Source organism: Nyctibius grandis, chromosome 12 (assembly GCF_013368605.1).
Source record: "Nyctibius grandis isolate bNycGra1 chromosome 12, bNycGra1.pri, whole genome shotgun sequence".
In the NCBI taxonomy this organism is placed as follows: Eukaryota; Metazoa; Chordata; class Aves; order Nyctibiiformes; family Nyctibiidae; genus Nyctibius; species Nyctibius grandis.
In genome coordinates, this window is record NC_090669.1 from 3,089,147 (window position 1) to 3,110,280 (window position 21,134).

The following is a 21,134-nucleotide window of genomic DNA, read 5'->3' on the forward strand; positions in this document are numbered from 1 at the left end:
GAGCAGCAAGGTGCCCTGCAAGCCCTTACAGAAGCACATCAGCAGAGCCACTTCCTTGCAAGGAAGGGAAAAGGAGGCAGGGTCTCAGAGGCAGGACAGGGAAAGCTGGGAAAGACAAACAGCCACATCAAGAAGGCTTGCAGGCTTCTGTCCATAGTCCGTTGTGTAATAGCAACCTTATGCACCCCAAGTGCCAAAATCCTTCCAACTTACCCCCAGGTGACTCAACACAACTGCATTCTCCTCATCAAAATGCCTGGTGCACATCGGGCTGACAAAGCACATGTTGGTATTGGGTACAAGGGGACTCAGAGTTGAGAAGATAGTTAGGATCCCTAATTGCAACGACACAAAGATACCATCTCCCCTGACCTCCATGCTGAGAAAGGGAGTGCAAGAGTGGAACCTCTGGAAAATGCCAGCTCTTTACCACTCGTACTCAGGACACACAGTCCTCACTTGGGAAACCTGTCCCAGTTTAGACCCAACACAATTATAAAACTTTCCACACGATCTTAATGTTGTTAGCTCTGGGGAATCACAGACCAAGCAGGGGGGAAAAATGAGGCTAATTATCCTTTTTCAATATTCCCCATCTGTGTCTAGCCTCATTAAGTAGACCTCCAGCCTTCTGGAATGATCACTTGAGAAGCAAGTAATGCTCATCTACAGGGGTCTGTAAAAAAACTAATCCCTTGTGAGCCAAGAGGAATATTTTGTCTGAATATTTTTTTGGTGGACTCTTGTGCTTGAGCTGCCATGTCCTGGTGCCTTCCACAGACAGATGCACTGCACGAGCGGCAGTGCTCCAGCCTGAGAGATCCTGAAGCTGCTGGGGTGCACATGCTCAGCACCTTCCAGGAGAGAATTAAGTCCTCGCACAACTGAACTTCCAGGCCACATCTGCCTGCACACTGGGTATGTATTTGTTTTATGCTGGATTACCCAGTGTAAAGCAAACAGAGCTAAAATGTATAGGTCCCCATCACTTTTCTAATTTCAAAGTAAAACATTAGTTTTCTCCCTTTCAGAAAAAAAACAACATTCTCCAAACCTTGCTCTTCAAACCAGGTGGGAGAAGCTGTTCCTTGGGAAACTGAGCCTATTCCCTGAAGCAACACAGACAAGACCAGGCTGGAGTGACTGATAATTTTGTGGGCTGCCTCTCTGCACAGAAGCTGCTGGCTTGTTTTAAAAAGAAACAAATCTGATCAGAGCCCTCCTGGAGTCAGGCGAGGGCCAAGCTGCCTGCCTGGTGCTGCTCCTCGCAGCAGGTGTGTGCTGCTATCCAAGCAGTCAGCCCAGGCTGCATCTCAAACCAAATCATCTGAAAACAAGCAGAGATGAATGGTATTTTAACATCAATAATGCACAAAAAGTGCTTTTTGACATCCACATCCTGATCTTGTAAGCCTTGAAGGAAACAAGCAGTTTTCCATCATCTCCTGTATGACAACAACTCTGTGACAGATGTAAAGAAAATGTAAGGACAGTGCTGCCACCCGATGCTGACCAAGCTGTCAGGCCCCTTTTGGGCTTCTGCTTGCTACTTCCATAAGAGCCTCTCTAAATCCAAAGGGAAGTAACACTCCAGTTACCAAGCTCCCACTGGGGCTTGCAATAGGTAGAGCACGTCAAACACGGCTCTCTGGAGCAGCTGACTCACAGCCAGGGCACAAGGCTTCACCTCCCTGTTGACTGGAGCTTTATCCACCCTAGTTTTAAGCATCTCCAAGTATCAGGTCTCTGCTTGTTTCTTTGGATAACAATTCCCTTGGCCAGCCCAAAATCCCAACATGCAGTTTGCGTTTCAGTCTGTGAGGCATCCCATCATTTTCGTTTGTAGCTCCCAAAAGGATTAACTTCAAATTACGTTACACACCTCCGAGTTGAGCAATCCAGATGAACAGATGCAGCTGCTGTACATGTGAGAGTCACAGTCCTCTGATCCTGTTAACCACGACTTCCAAGTATACCAAAAGCAAGACAGACCCCTGCAATCCCACAACTCCTGCAAAGCAGTGCAATATTTGCATTATGGATGTCTTCTCTTGCTGAGGGAAGGAGTATCGTAGGTCTCAAGAGCCAGGGGTTCAAAATTCACTTACAGCGATGAACACTAGACACAAAGGTTACCCAGATCACAACAGGAGCCACCACACACTACAAAGCAGAAGCATCCCCATGGGGAAAAGGCCAGACTAAGCTTGACTCGGTTTGTAATGTGTTAATGAGATAGTAAGGCAGCGAACAGCTTTGCCTTCCCTTCAGGCTAACAAACGCTCCTGCTTCAGAATCTCTTAGTTACCAAAAAAAAAAAACCCATCTCACAAGCTGCACTTTTCAGCAGGGAAAACCCCAGGCCCAAGGGCTGCAAAGCAGGCTCTGCCAGCATCTCACCAGACATCAAAAGCCCCTTCCTGAGCCTGGAGCTGTCAGGAATGAGGCAGCAGCTTGGAAGCAAGGGAAACACGGCAAGCAGCAAAATGCTGGGACTGGATCTGAGGCCCCTGAGATGAAGGCATGAACAGAGAGACAAAAGATCCCCTTACTAATAGCAAGAGAGCCCCTGTGAGTCCAGAATAGGTCACTAAGCACCTTCTGTTTCCAGATTTTTAAGAGTCAGGAAATTGTCTGAGAGCCAGGTACAGAAACAGTGTCTCCCCCCTTACCTGCTGGGGAAGGGTGGGATTTTTACTTAAGCATTTCCACCCTAACTACACACAACACAGGCAGAAATCACTTGGAAGAACCTGAAAATGGGAGAATGCAATTGGTCATCCAATTCCCAAAGCTGAGGCAGCGCCCAGATACCACAGGTTTGAAAGCCCTAGAAATGCCCAAGTTAATCTGGAGGTCAAGCCATCATTTCAGAGATGCTTGGAGACTCCTCCCACCTTTGGAGATCCCAGCTGAGCCTTCTTTTTCATCACACTGATTACCAGCAAAAATGCACAAATGAAACCAGCACATGTCAATTATTTCCTTAAAAGCATCAAGCCCTATTAGAAGCATAAGAGGACTTTCAGGTGGACATCTGCTCAGTCACTTTGGGATTTTCAAAAGCGTGGTCATGTAAATGAAGATAACTGGAGTCAGCGCGTCCGTGAATGCCAGATAACGCCCTGGAAAAAGCTGGCACTACAGTGTAGCACTTTGCAAGTCACAGCCCCTCTGTGCTTCAGCTTCCCCATCTAAGCAGAAGCCTCATCTGCACATCTACTAATGAAAGTCCCAAACAGGAGCTGTTCACTAAGGCTATTCCCCTTCTCAAGCACATTAAGCAAGCCGTAACATGATTTACTTTAGAAGCAAGTGCTCTGGCTTAGAGTTCTGGCTAGGTTTGTCACCCTGTTTATGAAGTTTTAATTTCTGCAGCTGCCTTTGAGAAAGGCAAATGCCTAGGGAGTGAACCAGCCACACAACGTAGCTCCTGCTCACACTTAATGACCTCATCTCTGCGCCACTGTCGTGCCCATCAGCATCGTACAACATTAGGATTCCCCGAGGAAATTCTGAAGCATCAGGGAATGGATGCACACAGAGGAAAGGTTATCAAAACACGCCCCGAGACCCTTTCATTCTTAAGCATCTTTTGAAAGGTAACATATTTTCACTTACTGGCTTCTGGAGAAAAAAAATCAATAGCTGTTTTTTAAATTGGAAAAAGCCAGTATAAACTGTGGATAACCAAGACATGCTCTGACCTCCACAAATAACAACAGTGTAAGGACAGGAACAGGCTGCTGCCTACACTCCAGTATGCCAAGATCAGCATTTTGGTGCTGGTTTGTAGAAAAGCAACCAGTCACTTTTTAGACTGCCGCCTCTAAAGCACACTCACATGGATATTCCATGTAATTCTGGGTGGTTGGAGTTGTCTTACGGTCCCAAGGCATCATCCTCAGGCTCCTACTGCTCAGATTAAATTTCTGGAAAAATCTGAAAAGCCAAGGCTTTTGTACCGTGCAAGCCTCATTGAGGAAGAGGCAGTGGCTAGAATGCATTTCTCTAGAACACCTTAGCCGAGGAGAACTGAGGATGAAACCCTATGAATATCTAGCATCACTGGGCATCAATACGAAACAAGTCCTCAGAGAGGCTGGGCTTTGGAGTGGCTTTTCAAGGTGCTACTGAAATTCATTTGTCTTACTTCTCCTAACACTTCCTTGGTACTGTAGTCGATGCCATTGCAAAAAGCACACCAGAACAGAACAAGCGGTTTCTTCCTCTGCCCCTATTAATTCAGTTCATTGCCTTCCATATCTCATCTGACAACACCCACCTACCTCATCTGATGGAAGCTGTGTACCACTTGCTAGCCACCTGGAAAAAAGGCAGGGCTTCCCAAACAGAAGGCTTCAGGACACAGGTTCTGGCAATGCTCACCTGCCTTCTCACTCACACGTAAAAGCAATACAGCAAAGGCTTTTGCAAAAAAAGCACATATGGAACATGTCACATATCAGCCTCGTGCTGATGTGCACCACACTACCTACAACATCAATAAGAGATGCACATCCAAACTGCTGACCTTTCTCCTGATTTAAAAGGAACTGTCCTTCACTCAGCATTGCACCAAACCCCATGAGCACAGAACAAATGACCAAGATTCACACCCAGCAAGAGGTGTGAGCATGCTGCCAACCCCGTGCTATTATGCATCTGCTGAGTTTCCTGAAAAGCATCACAAGGTAAGGAGAGAGTTAATGGTGTTACATGTTCTCTCAGTGCTAATTAGCCAACACACCTGACTGGGGAGCGAGAACACAGGTGGACAATTACACACTTTTAACATTGTCCTCTGTGCCAGCTCTAAATCCTGAGACTTGTGGGAGTGAAATCCCTGCTCGTTTTCCCCTTCCCCTTGAAATATATTAACTCTATCAGCCTCAGCATTCTCCCCGCTCCTGCTTAGTGCTTGCCAGGAGGAAGCAGAAGCAGCAGCTATTGCTCAGACAGCTGCCTTAACTGTTTTCAAAGCAATAAAATAAAATAGGAGGTAGTCTCCCAAACTCCTTGGCTTACACTCCCTTTGCTTCCCAACTTTGTCACATTTCATTGGTCTCAGTTATCACGTAAGGAGCAAAGAGGACATCACAGCCATTGAGAAAGAAATCAGAGGCTGAACAAGGACTTTGGAAAGCTCGAGCTGCTCTCAGATGTCTGATCTGCTTCTCCTGCAGCCATTCCCACCTGCTCTCTCCTGAAAAGGGTCAGGATCAAGGGGCTGAAGGTCTGGAAGAGGACAGCAGATGTGGGGTTAGAAATAGCGAGCAGTCTAGGACATAGGTGCTATTCCTCTATTCAACAAGCACACAGATGAGCTAAGATTAAAAAAAAAAAAGAAAGCCAGTATTTCAGTAATGAGAAGCAGCATCAAGCAAACCCCAAGACGCAGCACTGTACAACTGCACAGAACTGAATTACAGCCTCAGCCCTGCTGCGCACAGGTCAGCACTTCTCGCCGTGAGGGAATACATCAGTCCCTAACCAGCTCTGCACAGCTCTCCGGAGCAGCTCACCAAGATGAAGAGTCCAGCAGCGCAGCTAACAACACAGCCTGGGCTCAGACCTCACCACCCCATCCAACCAGGCCTAAGTTAAAGGCTATGTTGACCTTGAGGACTCTATGGGACAAAAAAAAAACCCAAACCACTTTGGACACGGCCTGTAGCCTTGCCTGCACAATTCCCACTGGCAATGGCATTCTTGTACAGAGGAGATCCGCGCTATTGCCTGAGAAAGGGCTTTTATTAGCACAGGCCAGCCTCCTGCCACGAGCCTGCCCTCAGCCACCTCACTTCACCTTTGCTCCGCCTGCTCAAAAAGGTCATGAATTTCACCACCAAAACCCACTAATCCAACTTAAGGTCCAGCTTAAGGTCCTTAAGTTCCAACTGAAGAACAATCTCCTCTGAATAATCTTTTTTTCTTGATTCCTTAAGCCAGGCTGGAAACCTGTGAAGCAGCAACACAGAATGAGGGTTTTTTTCTAGGAACATCCTAAATGATGACCATTTACAAACAGAAACAGATGAAGATCAGGTTCTCTTTCACCCCACACTTCAACCGTGGCAAATGAAATATCAACCTCAGCCAGTATAAACCCCAGTAATTATGACAATGATTTAAGTTTATAACTGATTATTAATCAGATACTTTATGTACCTCTTTAAAGCTTTGTATTCTGCTTTTAAGATGCAACAGCAGCACTGTGAACCATCATCTTCCCTAACATAGCACACAGGCTGCCTCTCAGCTCTGCTCAGCACACGTAGCCAGCACAACTTGCTCCCTTGCAGCACGGTGGATGCACAAATAAAAGCAGTCACGTTGCAGCAGACCAGAGGCTATTCTAAGTCACAAATCCCATCTCCTACAAGAGCCAATGACCAGGAGCCCTTTTCCAGAGATGGAGTTCACGTCTCACATAAGACAGCCCAGACAAATTTTTCTGACATGAGTTTTCCCAGTTCCTTCTACAAAACTGTATGAACATTTAAATATTCATTATATCCAGCAGCAAGTCCCATACTGAGCATAACGCAGCTTTTTGTCCAGTATGTTTGGCACTGGCCCTTCTTAGTTTGATTTGGTACATGCAACGCACGAGGGGAGCTTGGACCCCTGGGTATCCTGAGCCATGAGATCCAGGAGCCCCGGTGAATCAGTGGATGTCATCAGCTCCTGCATAACTCAGCTTTCATATTCCCAAATGGGGAATAACAACACTTCTTTCAGAAGTGCTTTGAGACACATGGACAGAAAGTTCTGCAGGAAAGCTAAGGATTTTCCCTCTTTACATCTGTAAAGCCTTCAGGGACTTCAAACACATCAGAGAGATTTCTGCTCCTTTGTATGTACCTCTGGACTAAACGCCTTATTAAAACCCATCTAAAAGGAATCTAAAAAAGCGAAGAATATCCGTGGAATTGGGTCATCATCTGTCCCTTGGAGCAAGAAAAAAAGACTACCATAAGTCAGGTGATTTTCACAGCTGTGAATTTACGCTGAGAGCCCTCCCAGCGAGAGCACTGCGCAGGGCTTGCCGCCCCACCAAACATGGGCATGCCAGCACCAACTTTAAAAGCAACAGTAAGCTTTAATCAGGCAAATACTGAAGAATACTTTCAAAGGCAGCCTGAATTAATCAGGAAACAGGCACTTCAGAAGCAGATAAAGATTACCGAGCTCAACCTGAAAAGATGAGCTTCAGTCAAACTCAGCAAAATCTCACCCATCTGCTCAGCCTTCAAATACGAAAGTAACTGAAGAGTTCACTAGACAAACATTTACCCGTTATGCAAGGTCCACAGTAAACCCCCAGCTCCCTGGCTGTAAATGCTCCAGGTTCAGGGCTCTGTGGTCTGGCAATTTCTGACATACCAGTAAGAATGGTGCCTTCAGCACTTGTCAGCTGCTCGGCAGGAGGAAGACACGCAGCGTACAAGAAAGTACCAGCTGGATCTTTGCGATCGCTCACCCCAGCAGCTAGACAGCAGAAGGGAGCTCACACTGCAGACACAGAGAGGAGATCTTGAAACCTCTTCCTGAAACATTTCTACATGGATCCAGGCCCAGCACGCTGCCAGCGGTCACACAGCTTGCATGACAGTTCTGGCCCCAGATGTGGCAAGAAGCCAAGAGCTACTCACATCACAGGAACACCTGCCAGACACATGAGAGTGCTGAAAGGAACAGGTTCAGAGTGTGCAAGCACAGTGAAGACGCTCGAGAAAAGAAGCTCAAGGGTTAATGCAAAATCTAATCTGCAAGTCCTGCAGGGCTCAGGAGCAATTGCCTCCGAGAAGTTAGCTGTCACCTACCAGTGAGGACTGGGCAGGAAGGGACCACAGTGCAGAGGTCTGAGGCCACTGTTCAGCCTGCTGGGACTCTTTCTGGATCCCAGACGGGCACTCCTGGAGAAGACAGCCTTGTGGGAGAGCAAAGGGGACCGTGACAGAAACGCCTTGCCAGATTTCAGGAAGAGAGCAGGGCTCTCCCCAGTGACAGATGGAGAGTGGAGCCCTACTACGGCTTTGCTTTGGCTTGGCTGCTCTGGTCACACACATGGGCAAGTGGCCAAGGGTCACTGAAGCAGCACAAGCCACAGTTTTGCCAGCACAACACAACACTATCAGTACAGCACGGCAGCTCTGTGATACCAGGAAAGCATTCCCAGCAGAATAACCTGAGCGTGTACAGCTTTGGATTTAAACCACGTGAACAAAGCACATACGTGCAGAAATACCAAGCTTCACGCTTCGAGTCCTGTACTCGGAATTTGCAATGTATGAATAAAGCAGGGTGTCAAACACAGGCCTCCCATTCCTGAACTAGCACCTCAGCCAGACACCATTACTCCTCTCAACTTCGTTTTGCCTCCCACAAGCCAGAGGAAAGTACACAGAAGGCATTTCAAACTAAAACCTACTCCTGCTAGCATTCAGTGACCCAACTTGCTCTTCCCTCACAAGTTGTTACGCTGTGATTGATACTGTGGGGCTGGGCTACCTCCACGTACGTGAGCTCCATTCTGCTGCAGTCCTGCACGGACACAAAGCTGACTTTCATGGAAGGAGCACAGAAGAACCATTTTGATACACTGAGCACAGCAGCAGTTTAAAGAAAGCCAAGGGCCAAATTAGTTTGGACTGCTAAAGAGAAAACAAGTCTCAGCACACAGCAATCACATTGTGCAACAGATAAACCCTGGCACCAGGGATGTGATTCTCTATTAATGCAAGCACACGTCCTGCATCGTGAGGCAAGTTCATAAATTGAGGCTTCAAAGGAGCCTCAATCTCCTCTGCCAGTGAGAAATGACTTGAACTTCCATTTAGATGCTGAACTGCCTTTGCAAATCGCTCCCACTGCCCACAGTTACAGCCATTTGGGTGACAGTCACCTGCTGCTCTTATTTAACACCAGGGAGGAATTAAAAGCAGACAGAAAAGTCATAAGTGGAAAACACAGAAATCACTTAAAGATTGTTTCTAGTTCCAGGATTCAACGGCTTTGGTTTTACAAGGTAATACTAAATAATGTATTTTATAAAATTAAAAGCCACTAAATTTAATTTTTTATTTGGTAATTGGTAATTTGTAGTACTCTGAACCTAAAGTTGAGCATTAGCAACTGATACAAACACAGACTAATCAAAATGGACATTAAGTGCAACAATAACCTATAGGGAGTTGACAGCTTAGAAAGGAAGGTCTTTCACTATTCTAGTATAGCCCTGTAGCTGGAGATATCTTTCAAGACACTTCTGCTACTCCAACCATGCAAGAGAGATTATACCATCTTCTTACAGGAGAAAATAAATTGTTCTGCAACATGAGATCAGGACTAAATGATCTTCTGTTAAAAGCTTCAGTGAGCAGACTGTCGAAATTTGTGCCCTGAATCTATCAGTGCCTAAATACTGATCTAAATTCTTCTCAAGCTTTCAAAAAAGCAACACTCAAAAGCAGCCTCGAACCATTTAGAAAGGAAAGCAACAGAGACAGCTGTCTCATTTCAGTTCTTTGAGTCCAGAAACACACACAACTACCGTGTGTTGACCTTTGTAACCAACAATTTGCCAGCTGCTTCCCCAGGCAAGGAAGTCAGCGTTTGGTATTCAGAGCATTTGCAGATGTTAGGGTCGTGCAAAGACAACCTCCTGGGTTTCTGAAGAAAAAGCAGCCCTCTGGCCCTCACCTACTGCCGTGACAGGAAAGCATCAGTAGCTGTAAGCAGTGGTAACTCCTTATACACTACTCACAGCTGACAGTGTAATGTATTTAGAGATGCAAGGCGTAGCAAACAACACAAAAGCTTCAGCTTTGAATATCACAAAAAATTAAGGGGGCAAAAAGCACGGAAGGATTTTTCTGTTATCAAAGAGCGAAACAAAGTAGCGTGTTTTAACTCTGGCAACAGCAGAAAACGGCCCTCCAGACCTCGCTGCAAACTCGCTGCTGCTGGCTCTGTAACCTGTTGATACAACGGCTCCTGGAAACAAAAAATACGTTAGCCTTGGTGGTCTGCAGAATTACAATCTCACTGCTGCCCAGGCTCCAGCTTCTGCCTTATTTGATCAAAATTTAGCAGAAACTTGTATCGATTCCTTTGAAGTTCCCCAAGGGAAACAGTCAGTACTGAGCAGTACAAACGACACTGGAAAAGCAACTGGTGCAGAAAAATACGCCTTTATCTAACTTGGAAACTTCTTCCTATAGCTATCAAAAAACTACAGATAAGATACTGCTGTCAAAAGCACAAACTCAGCATCTTAGGAGCCTTGGACACGTTCTGTTCTCATAAGACAAGTCACTTTTTGAAGGACAGAGGAAGCTTCCCCAACCCCTCTAACTCATATTACCAATAAAAGCAAGAGCAGCACTGGTAAAGCTAATCTGCAACCACCACGCAAAATCTAGAATGCCACAATCAGACCAACACCCGAGTAATTCTGTGCTTAAATCATAATTCTCTGGGGCTTCTTTTCATACAGACAGGTAAACAAGAAGCTTCAAGGCAGACATTTTTACCAGCTCCCTACTTTAAAGGGTCCTGTACTTCACCAAAAACTGCACAAAAAAAAATTCCCTTCCACAAGTGGAAGACTCATGTTCTGAAGTAAGCCACAAGGCAAGTTTCCTCTCAGTCAAGCCCCTCCTTTAAGTGATACACTTCTGTGCTTGTGTTAGGACAAGACACTCGCCTACAACACACAGATGGACATGTCCAGACTTCAAATAAGATTGCACGCTGATTTCATGCAAGCCCAGAGCGTCAGGAACACAGTTCTGCCATATGCCACCCGAGGATACATCAGAACCCAACACGGCTTTTGCATGACAGCCCTGCGATCCTACAGCTTCAGCTATTCTCACCTGGTAGGACATCGTGTTTGAACCAGAAAAAAAACCAGGAAAATAGAGGACAAACAAGCTGGTGGCTGAGGAGGAGAGTGTGCATCAGAAGACAAAGTTTCTGTCTGTAATTCTGCTACAGATTTTTATCTGTCCAAGGGAAAGACTTAGCTTTTCCTTCCTAGAAAGGGTATGACGGATACTCTCTGAGAAAAGCTGCAGTGGTACAGTTCTTTGCCATTTTATCATTTCAAAAGCACAAACTCAGCATCTTAGGAGCCTTGGACAAGTTCTGTTCACATAAAGTAAGCCATTTTTTGAAGGACAGAGAAAGTTTCCCGGACTCCTCTAACTCATATTACCAATAAAAGCAACAGCCATTTCACAAGAATTGCTCTTTGCCATTTCATCAAAGAATGAAGAGTATTCCTACAGCCTAGATCGTGCAGGGGGAAGTCACTCCTATGACTCATGGCTCTCCTCAGATTTTTCCATCAGCTCAGGCAGCAGTGCTGACACGAAAAGCAAGGGCAGAGGAAGCCCCTGCTCTCTGCTCCCTCCTCCAGATTTAGGCAGCGTGGGTGTTACTGCTGGGAACTGCTGCCCTCTGCTGTCACACAAAACAGAGGCGGAATTCTCCTCTGACAAACCAGGTTTACAGCTACATATTAAAAAAAAAAAAGTTACACCACGGTAATAACCACACAGGTCACAGTGCATTCAGGTTTCAAGTGGCTTCACCCAGGCCCCTCAGTTCTGGTCTCAGGCTTTTATAAAACGCCTGCCCCTTTTTGCAGCACATCCCGAGAGGCGTCCTGCAAGCCAAACTCAGCCTAAAGGATGATTTTACCTAGCCCATCACCTTCATTGCAGCTCTTTCAGAGGTAAAAGCACCCAGCTATCAGTCTGTTCAGCAGAACACCTCTGACTGTCTGCAGATCTTTGTAGTGGATTGTGCACATCACCAGGGAAAGTGCCAGCAGATATCCTGCCCCCAGCACAGGGCTTGGACTAGACTGAGGGAATAAAATGCACTACTGCCATCCCTGTGGGGTCATACATGGTTCTTTCCTCGTCTCAACCTTCACAGCAGCAGTGCCACCAGGAAGCTTTGCCAACCATTCTAAGCACTGTCCAGATGGGGAAGCCTAAGTGAATTTACAGGCATGTTCTGAAGTCGAGCAAAGACTGAGGTCTGCGTATAAGGATCCTCTGCAGCGCTCAGGCAGAAAAATCTTGGCTTCATTTTCCTTGAGGTCTGTCTGTGCTCATGATCAAAAAAAAAGCACGAAGGAAAAAGGAGAAGATACACTATGCTTCACAGCACACCTCTAGCCTGCCTGCAGAAGAGCAGCACCCAGTTTGCACTGAGTCCGCAGGGGATGTGTCACATCTGCCAACTTACCTGACTTCCTCACCAGCAAAATCAAACACTTTGGTGATTGTCACTTTTCCTGAATCTTTTGGCTTCTCCGACTGTTTTGGTTTCTCCTGAAGCTTGTTCCCACTCTTCCCTTCTTCAGCCTACAAAATAAACAGAGAAAGCAAAATAATGCATTTGTGGAGCCAAGAAATTATCACTCCAATGGGCCGAGGATCCAACGCAGACCTCATGTAGCACTGCAATTTAGGCTGGCTGGTCAAAGCAAGTCACCTACATACAAGAAAAAGGAAACAAACGCCCCTGTCACCAGAAGAAAATTCCCCACTTTGGTTCCAGGCTCTCAGTGGAGCTCAAGGATCAAAACAGACACAAAACAAGATGTGAAATTGTAATTAAATGTAGGGAGGAGCAAGAATACACTGCTGGGGTTCAGAAAGCAAGTAAAGGCCTGAAGACTCAGTTCTCCCAAACTAAGCACCGCCAGGCAGTAAAGCTGCCAGGGTGGATTACACAGAAATAGGTTTATTTTTACTCAAGAATACAGAGGACAACCCATCAGCAGGAAAAGCAAGGCTGATCTTCATAGAGAACAGTGAAGATATGAAACTTCTTGTCAATAACATCTCTTTAATTTGAGAGAGAAATACCTTTATTAAGCTATTTGTCAACAATGCCTCTTAATTTACTCAGTCACAACTACAGCTTTTAACAGCATACATAAAAAACCTCAGGCCCTATAAATAATCAAAACAGAAACCAAAGTTCTTGCTCTCAATCAACCAGACACCGCAGAGATCTTCAAGCAGACAACTTAAGTCCAAAATCAGAAGTTCACAAAGAGAACAGAGGAACTGCATCTCTCCATGAATTATTCCAGGCTACAGAGGAACTTGCAAAGACCACCCCTGTTTTAACAATCTGCCCATAAAAGCAGAATTGCTCAGCACAGAACTTTTCCTCTCTCCTTCTCTCTAATTCTACCTGCAACCATCTCAGCTGTTCAGCCATTAGCAACTGAGGTGGAGAGAAGCCGGAGGGTTCAGATGAAAGGACAACTTTTCTAAAAGTTGCAAGCAAAGATTACACAATTACACTTGCTCTGCAACTTTCCAACAATTGTAGAAAGAAGCTTCACACAGTGAGAACTGTACTCGCCAGGCATCACTGGGTCAAGAGCCCAGAATTTTGTTACAAAATACTTTTTTGGCTGACCACTCAGGGAAAAAAAAAAGTCAATTCTAGCAACAGAGGGTCAGTTTTGCTACCTTCTTCCCTTCTGCCACCTTCAGTGTGAAAGGTTTTGCAAGGCAAGTAGATGTATCTGGTTTTGTTACAGTTATTATTTACAGTATCCCTCTACAGAAAACCCCTGCAGACTGAGAGTGAGAGCACGTTAATGGGGTTTATAAAGGCAACTAGAGAAAGCTACATTCACTCCTGTTACAAATGCCCATCCCAACATGCAGGAGCTGTCAGACCCCCTCACTGTACGAGGACGAAGGGTGAGGCACAGAGATGTCAGCACAGGTCTCTTCAGTTTCCCCACTCACACACGCAGAGTTGCCCTTTTCTTGAGCTCTGGGAAAGGCACGAGCCTCGGGGGAGAGCTGTGCCCACAAACACAACTCAGGCCGAAGCTCATAGTGCTGCTCCTGTGCCACAGGGAGAATCCAGGACCAGGAAGAGAAGCCAACAGGGCTCCGTGGGACACTCAGAGACACTAACAGGCACCTCCAAAAGCAGCACCACCAGATCACAGACCTCCCCAGTCAGAAGGAAACCAGCAGCTGACAGTTTGCCCCATGGTGGGGCTCCAGGCTTACAAAGCAGACGGGGCAGGAGTAAACCCTGCCTCTTCCCAGCTCTGACTGACAGTAGGTACCACCTAGAACCAGCGCTGTGTGCTCTAAAGCTCCAGGCCCTTCCCACACTCCCCGGGTGAAGGCCCAGGCCCCCGTTACCTTCTTAGCTTGCATCCCTTGCGTGGCAGCCCCCGCTTTGGGTTTCTGTCCCACATCGCTAAGGAAACTGGCCCAAAGAGCATCCTCTTTCTTTTTTTCTTCTTCTTCTCTGTTTCTTTCCACCTGCTCTACATTATTCACTTCCTCTTCCTCCTCCTCTTCATTCTGCTGAGTTTTATCTTCCTCTTTCTCATCTGGCTCTAGCAGGAGACCTCCTTTCTTCCGCTTCCTGGAAGCAGAAACCAAAAAAACAAAAATATATATATACTGAGGTGCTGCAACACTATTCCAGAGCTGAACTGTAAGCATGGGTGAAGCAACATGGTATTTCATATTCTCACTAACACATTCTACCTGGGAGGTTTCCCCGAATCTTGGGGTGAAGCAACTTAATTAAGAGATGATGCTGTTCAGCAGACACAGGGAGAGTGAGGCAGGCAGCCCCCTGACGTGGACTGGCACCCGTAAGGGTATCATGGACTCTGGGATGCTGTAGGAACCACGAGGGGAGGAGAACTTGGACAGGACAGGAACCACTTTTAAATAAACTGTGTATATGTGGCTCCAAAAAGTGTTTTGTACTTAAAAAGGCTTATTAAAAGAGAAATAACTAGCTCCGGGGGAGGGCTTCCAGGCACGGTGTCTTTGAAGCCTGAGGATCCCTGCCTCTGACGTTAAACCGGAACGAAGTACAGCATTTCTCAGCCCCTCAGCGCTGCGCCCGGCGGAACGGGCACCGGCGGAGGCGGCTCCCGGCCGGGCCGGGCAGAGCTAAAGCAGGTTCTCCCACCCGGGAACCCGCCTCTGTGCGGAACCGGGGGCGGCTCCGCCCGCGGCCCTACCTGCTGGCGGGGCGGCGGGGGCTCCTCCTGCCGCGGGGCGGCCGCGGGCTGTCCGCCGCCTCCTCCCGCACCAGCTCGCTCACGTCGTCCTCGCTGTACTCCGCACCTGCAAGCACAGCCGGTGAGCACCGGGACCGCCGCCACCGCCGCACCCCCCGGCCCGCCGCCGCTCACCCGAGGGCACGTAGTCCTCGTCCTCGGCCGAGGAGTACTCCTCCGAGCCCGACATGCTGCCGGCCCAGCCCAGCCCGGCCCCGCCGCCGCCTCACGCCCGCCGCCGCCGCCTCCTCACACGCGCGCCCGCCGCTGCCCAGAGCGTCGCCGCCGGTGCCGGGGCGCCCCCTGACGGGGCGGGAGGTGGCCGCGCCTCCGAGGCGGCGCCGAGCACGGGGAGCAGCGAGGAGAGCGCCGCCAGCGGGCTAGAGCGGCCCCAGCCCCGGCCGATGGTGCCGCCCGCGTGCCCAGGGCCGCTTCCGTTGCGACGCGGCTCCCGGCATGCTTTGCGGCTGACAGCCGTTCCCATGGCAGCGCGGGGGCGGGGACGGGGCCCGGCTGGCCCGACGCTTCCCGGCGAGCGGCGGTTGGTGGGGAGCCCTGCCTGTCACCGCGCGGCGCTTCCCATTGGGTAGGACGGGCGGAAGGGGGCGGGCGGCAGAGGGGCCGGCGGATGGCGGCGGCGGGGCCGGTGAGGGGATGGAGGGCGGCGAGGCGGGCGGCGGGCTCCTGCAGCAGATCCTCAGCCTCCGCCTGGTGCCCCGCGTGGGCAACGGCACCACCTACTCCAGCCCGCTCTCCACCTTCCCAGGTACCCTCCCCGCGGCGGGGCCTGCTCGGAGCCGGGCCCTCCCGCCGCAGGCCCGCGGGCCCCGAGCCTGCCTCACGGCCCTTCTCTCCACAGAGATGTGGTATGGCGTCTTCCTCTGGGCCCTCGTCTCCTCCCTCTCCTTCCACGTCCCGGCCGCTTTGCTAGCGCTCTTCACGCTCCGGCATCACAAGTACGGCAGGTTCATGTCCGTGAGCCTCCTGCTGATGGGCATCGTGGGACCCATCACCGCCGGCATCCTAACGAGTACGGTAGATGCTCGAAAATACCGACCGGGTGGCTCTGTAGTGGTCAGAGGTTGCCTTCAGGAGCACACCAAACCGCGGCGTTCCCCGGGGTAGAGAGGAGATTGTTTTGGTTATATTCATAGAATCATAGAATAGTTTGGGTCGGAAGGGACCTTAAAGCCCATCCAGTCCCAACCCCCTGCCACGGGCAGGGACACCTTCCCCCAGACCAGGTTGCTCCAAGCCCCATCCAACCTGGCCTTGAACACTGCCAGGGAGGGGGCAGCCACAGCTTCCCTGGGCAGCCTGGGCCAGGGTCTCACCACCCTCACAGCAAAGAATTTCTTCCTCAGATCTCATCTCAATCTCCCCTCTTTCAGTTTAAAACCATTCCCCCTCGTCCTGTCACTCCATGCCCTTGTCAAAAGCCCCTCTCCAGCTTTCCTGTAGCCCCTTCAGGCACTGGAAGGTGCTAGAAGGTCTCCCCGGAGCCTTCTCTTCTCCAGGCTGAACAGCCCCAGCTCTCTCAGCCTGTCTCCAGAGCAGAGGGGCTCCAGCCCTCTGAGCATCTTCGTGGCCTCCTCTGGACTCTCTCCAACAGCTCCGTGTCCTTCTGATGTTGGGCCCCAGAGCTGGACGCAGCACTGCAGGGGGGGTCTCACAGGAGTGGAGCAGAGGAGCAGAATCCCCTCCCTTGCCCTGCTGGCCACGCTGCTGGGGATGCAGCCCAGGACACGGGTGGCTTTCTGGGCTGCCAGCGCATGTTGTCAGCTCATATTGAGCTTCTCGTCAACCATCGCCCCCAAGTCCTTCTCCTCAGGGCTGCTCAATCCCTTCTCCACCCAGCCTGTAGGTGTGCTTGGAATCACCCTGACCCACGTGTGTTCCCCCCCCTCACCCTGTGTTTGAAAGTGTGGGACCATCCCACCTATCGAGCCCTTTGTCAGGTACCAAACCCGCCTGTCAGATGCAGAGCCAGCTGGGCTTCCAGGTTCCTGAGCACTCGGAGAAAAAACACTTACAGGTTTGGTGCCTGTGCCCAAAACTGGGTAATATTTGCAACTTGTAGGCTGTGGTGTAGAGGATCTTGTGACAAGAGTATGTCCAAAACCGCCCCAACCTCCACACCACCTGGAGGCCTCAGCGGAGTTTCCCCACCGATTTTCCCCTTGCCACCAGCACGCGTTGGTTTGTCACAGTAAACCCAGCCTGGCATTTCTGCCAGACAATGTGCAGGGGTTCAGGGCCCTCTCCTGCAGACCCCCCTGTTCTCTGCCCCAGTCTCACATCCTCTGAGACTTCCCCGCTCTGCCCCTGCGGTACAACAGCGTGTATCTCACGTGGGCCGTCACGCACTCATGTTTCAGCTTTTTCCCCTCTCCGCAGGTGCTGCCATTGCTGGAGTTTACAGAGCTGCGGGGAAAAAAATGATTCCCTTTGAAGCCCTCATTTTAGGAGTGGGCCAGACGTTCTGCGTGGTGGTGGTTTCGTTTCTACGGATTTTAGCCACTCTCTAGCTCTTCTTCGGACGCTAGAGATCACAAAGGAAGAGCAAAGCATGTGCTGCCTGCGCCGTCTCTGAAACAAATCACGAGGGAGCGCAAGTCGAGGCTCTCCACTGGTTAAAGGATACGTGGAGGCCTGCTCCTGCCTCCAGCGCCGCTTGAAATTAAGCTCAAAATAGTGAATTTTGTTACTTTTTGGTAACATTAAGTGCCAAGTGAAACTTTTCATTTCTCTGGAGGATAAGAAAATGGCTTCCGGAGGAGGTGGCCCACATATCTTTTACCAGTGATGAACTGTAGCGACAGGATGTAACTAAGATGTGACACTGGCTGTTGTGGGGTAGCACTGCAGCGTGAGGTGTCACCTTTGGAGCTCGCTTAGTGCTTTGACCTCTTGCTGCTTTGTCTGCAGTGAGCCTGAAGCTCTTTTAATGTGATTTTTTTTTAAAATGAGAAAATGAATTTGTTGTCTTCCTGGCCCCAACTTCCTAATACCAGGTTTTGGTCATAGTGAATTTGGGAGCAGCAAAAGGAAAAATCATTTTAGATGGATGAAAGTGCAAATTTGTGGCCGAGAGCTGTGACTAACCGGTGTCAAAAGGATTGCCGTTTGGGTGAATTTTATTACGGTGAAGCTCTCCTGGCACCGTGTCCCTTCTGCCCGAGAGGCGAAGCACGGCTGAACGGGCGCTACGCCCCGCTGCCCACGCTAGAAAGCCCAGGGCACGCGCGTGAGCATGCGCTGTTGCTTCACAGGCTCTGAAGGAAACTTGTGGTTTTAAACTTCTCTGTTCTTTCCCTCGCTGATCGTGTTTACGTTGCTGTGGCAGGACTGGGCGTCTCCGCTGATCTCTGAACGCCGCTGGCCAGCTGATATAAAATCCAGCACGTTGCTGCTGCTTCTGTGGCTGCGCTGGTGAGAACTGCATGGCCGGCGCTGGGCTGTCGTGACTCGGGGCTCGCCGGCTGCGGAGGCAGGGGACGCGCCACATTTTCAGCATCCAGCCCGCAGCATGCTGGTGAGAGGGACGCCTGCGAGGGACCCGGGAAGAGCCTGGGTGATTCCCGTGGCCATCAGGGACGAGCCGTGTGAACACAGCCCCAAACCAACCCTGACGGGCAGGCAGTATGGTCTCCTCTAATGAATTGTTTTAGTTTGTTTTGTTTTAAGTGACTTTTAACTGACTCTTAGGGCTGCCCTCGTGCCCGGAGGCATGCCGTGGGGCTGGGACGCTCGGGTAGCTAGCTGGGCTCTTCCTGGGAACTGGGTTTTTCGGGGCGCTTGGGGGAGCTGAGGTTGAAGCCCAGGGACGTGGCTGGGCGGCGTAGCCAGCCCCGTGCCTTCGCTGCGGTCCCTGCTGGCACCCGTGGGCAGGCGTTGTCTGCGTCCGCCCTCCCAGGACACGTGTCCCATCTGTGTTCTTGCTGAACTCCTTTGGTTTCCAAACCAAAACCAGCTCGCCTTTTGTACCCGCCACGTTTTGTAAGGCCAGTTGTCTGCCAGGAGCCCCATGTCCTCTGTGCTGGAACAACCCTCACCAGGGCCCCATGTTTATCATGCAAAAGAATTTCTCTCTAGGTACTAACTTCTCCGCAGTGCTCTGTTGACAGCTGATGGAGAGAGGTGTTTTTCAGGAGCTACTTACTGGGGTTACTCTAAATTTTAGCCCATGTTAATTCAGGGAGTAAAGCTGTGCATTTTAGGAAAGACTTTAACCTGAATCCTTCTCCTTAGGTGGGTGAGGTCCAAGTGGTGTAATGTGTAGTAAACCCTGGACCATCGGAGTGCCCCGTGTGCTGTGCTGCTCGCAGCGAGCTGGTCTGCCTCCCGCCCCGTCCCCGGGGGAAGGCTGGGCCTCTCCTTCCCTCTTTGCTTCTGCCCCTGATGAAAAAGCAGGATTAATGATCTCTCTTTCCCTCCTTCCCACTTCCTATTTCAAATGGCTGCGTACACAGGGCGCGTCCGGAGCACCTGGGTTAATTCACATGAATTAGCCCACGTGTTCCTGGATGGATTACAAGTCTCTCGTGAGACTCAGACTGGGCAGGTCTGGCCTTACCTTTTGGGTGACGCTGGAAACCAGTGTCCTGGGCACCCGCTGTGCTGCCCTGCCCCGGTGCCTGGCATCCCTCAGGAGCGAGGACTAAGCTGATTGCAACTGGGAAAGCACTTTATCAGTGTGCTACAGCAGGAGGATTGTTCCTCTGCAGTAACGGGGCTGAGGCGTGCCAGGGACAAATCCGGGCTGTTCAGAGCTCAGAACAAACGAATAAAAATTGCTCAATAAATCACTCCGTTCTGGGCAAACTGAAAACTTCCCGTTTTCTGCCCGTCGTGATCTCCCAAAGTCCATTTTAAGGAGGGGGGGCTGCTTCGCTTGAAGCGTTGGCAGCTTGGCCACTGTTTGGAAGCCGAGCGGCGGGAGCCGGTGGTGCCTCTCTGTTGCCCAGGCCCCGTGAGAAATTTTCAGGGAATTCTTGTGTAGAAGGTGAACAATCAGTGATGACTTGTCTTAACAGGTATTAGCGCTGAGGGGGCGAGTTCTTTGTGCCACCTCGGTACCCGCAGAGCACCCTCCGCTCCCCTCGCTGCCTTCCTGACCCACCTCTCCGGTAAAACCAGATCCAGACGGGAAGGAGGAGTATCTCGAGGTGATGCCAGCAGTTTCCTCCCCTCTCGCTGCATCGGTTGGGTCTTCCCTTTATGGTCCTTTATCCCCCGTGAGATGAGCGGAGGAATCCCTTTAGTTTTCAGCGGGTGTGGGTAGATTTTGCTCGGTCAAACTTGCCAAAAGCTGCAAAGGGCTTGTAAAAATATCAATGTCGAGGTGTCCTGGGCTGGGCAGTGCTGTGAACCACAGGCCTCTACCTTGCAGAGAAGCCACCTGCACTGGAGAAACATCGCTGCTCGAGCTGAGCCCATGGCCCTGCTTTCTGTGCGCAAACATCCCCTGTGCTGGCCTGGTTTTGAGACCGCCCCGTGTCCTGTCTCCCTAACGACCGTGGCTGTCATGAACAAATCTTTGTATGATAGAAAACTCTGTAAATTTTATTTTTCTACTGACACTTCTAATCCTGGTGGTGATTATCAGTAAATTCCGTAACGATCGAGGTGAACTGAGTCGTGTGTTTCTCCTGCACCCGGGACGGTGGCTTTGCCGGGGCCGTGGGTCAGTCCCTGCGCACCGCTCGGGCTCTCCCGGGGGAGCAGGCGTGGGGTCCCGCTGTCCCCCTTGCTGCTCTCAGGATGGGCCCCCCCCCCCACCTCACCTGTGTGGCTCCGGCTAAACCCAGGGCCGGAGCCATGCCTGCGCTACGGGGCCTGCGTGATTTTATATCTCTACAACCTGCAGAGGTGGAGATGGGCAAAATGAGTTCCTAAGAGGGTGGCAGCTGCGTGCGGCGGGCGTTTCCCGAGAGCTGGTGACCCCACACGCCTTCTCCGCTCCCCCAGACCCCGGGGTGGGACCGCTCCGAGATCTAAAGCAGCCAGAAAAATTCACATGGCGAGTCGGCGGGGATCCGGG

General features: G+C 50.2%; 2 protein-coding genes across 2 annotated transcripts in view; one reads left to right on the top strand and one right to left on the bottom strand.

The window, feature by feature from the left end:
* CFDP1 (craniofacial development protein 1) overlaps window positions 1–15,353 on the bottom strand; it is a 65,689-nt gene extending 50,336 nt beyond the window's left edge. The window contains exons 1-4 of the mRNA XM_068411323.1: window positions 15,227–15,353; window positions 15,053–15,158; window positions 14,211–14,439; window positions 12,271–12,389 (exon numbers count right to left, since the gene is read on the bottom strand). Of these exons, the coding sequence (XP_068267424.1) occupies window positions 12,271–12,389; window positions 14,211–14,439; window positions 15,053–15,158; window positions 15,227–15,281 (509 nt within the window). The 5' untranslated portion in view covers window positions 15,282–15,353. The remainder of the gene's footprint in view (window positions 1–12,270; window positions 12,390–14,210; window positions 14,440–15,052; window positions 15,159–15,226) is intronic.
* Window positions 15,354–15,718: 365 nt separating this feature from the next.
* Window positions 15,719–20,716, top strand: TMEM170A (transmembrane protein 170A). The gene is made up of 3 exons (XM_068411255.1): window positions 15,719–15,857; window positions 15,951–16,121; window positions 17,489–20,716. Exons 1-3 carry the CDS (start codon window positions 15,746–15,748, stop codon window positions 17,617–17,619), a joined length of 414 nt encoding a protein of 137 aa, XP_068267356.1. The 5' UTR covers window positions 15,719–15,745; the 3' UTR covers window positions 17,620–20,716.
* Window positions 20,717–21,134: the final 418 nt, after the last annotated feature.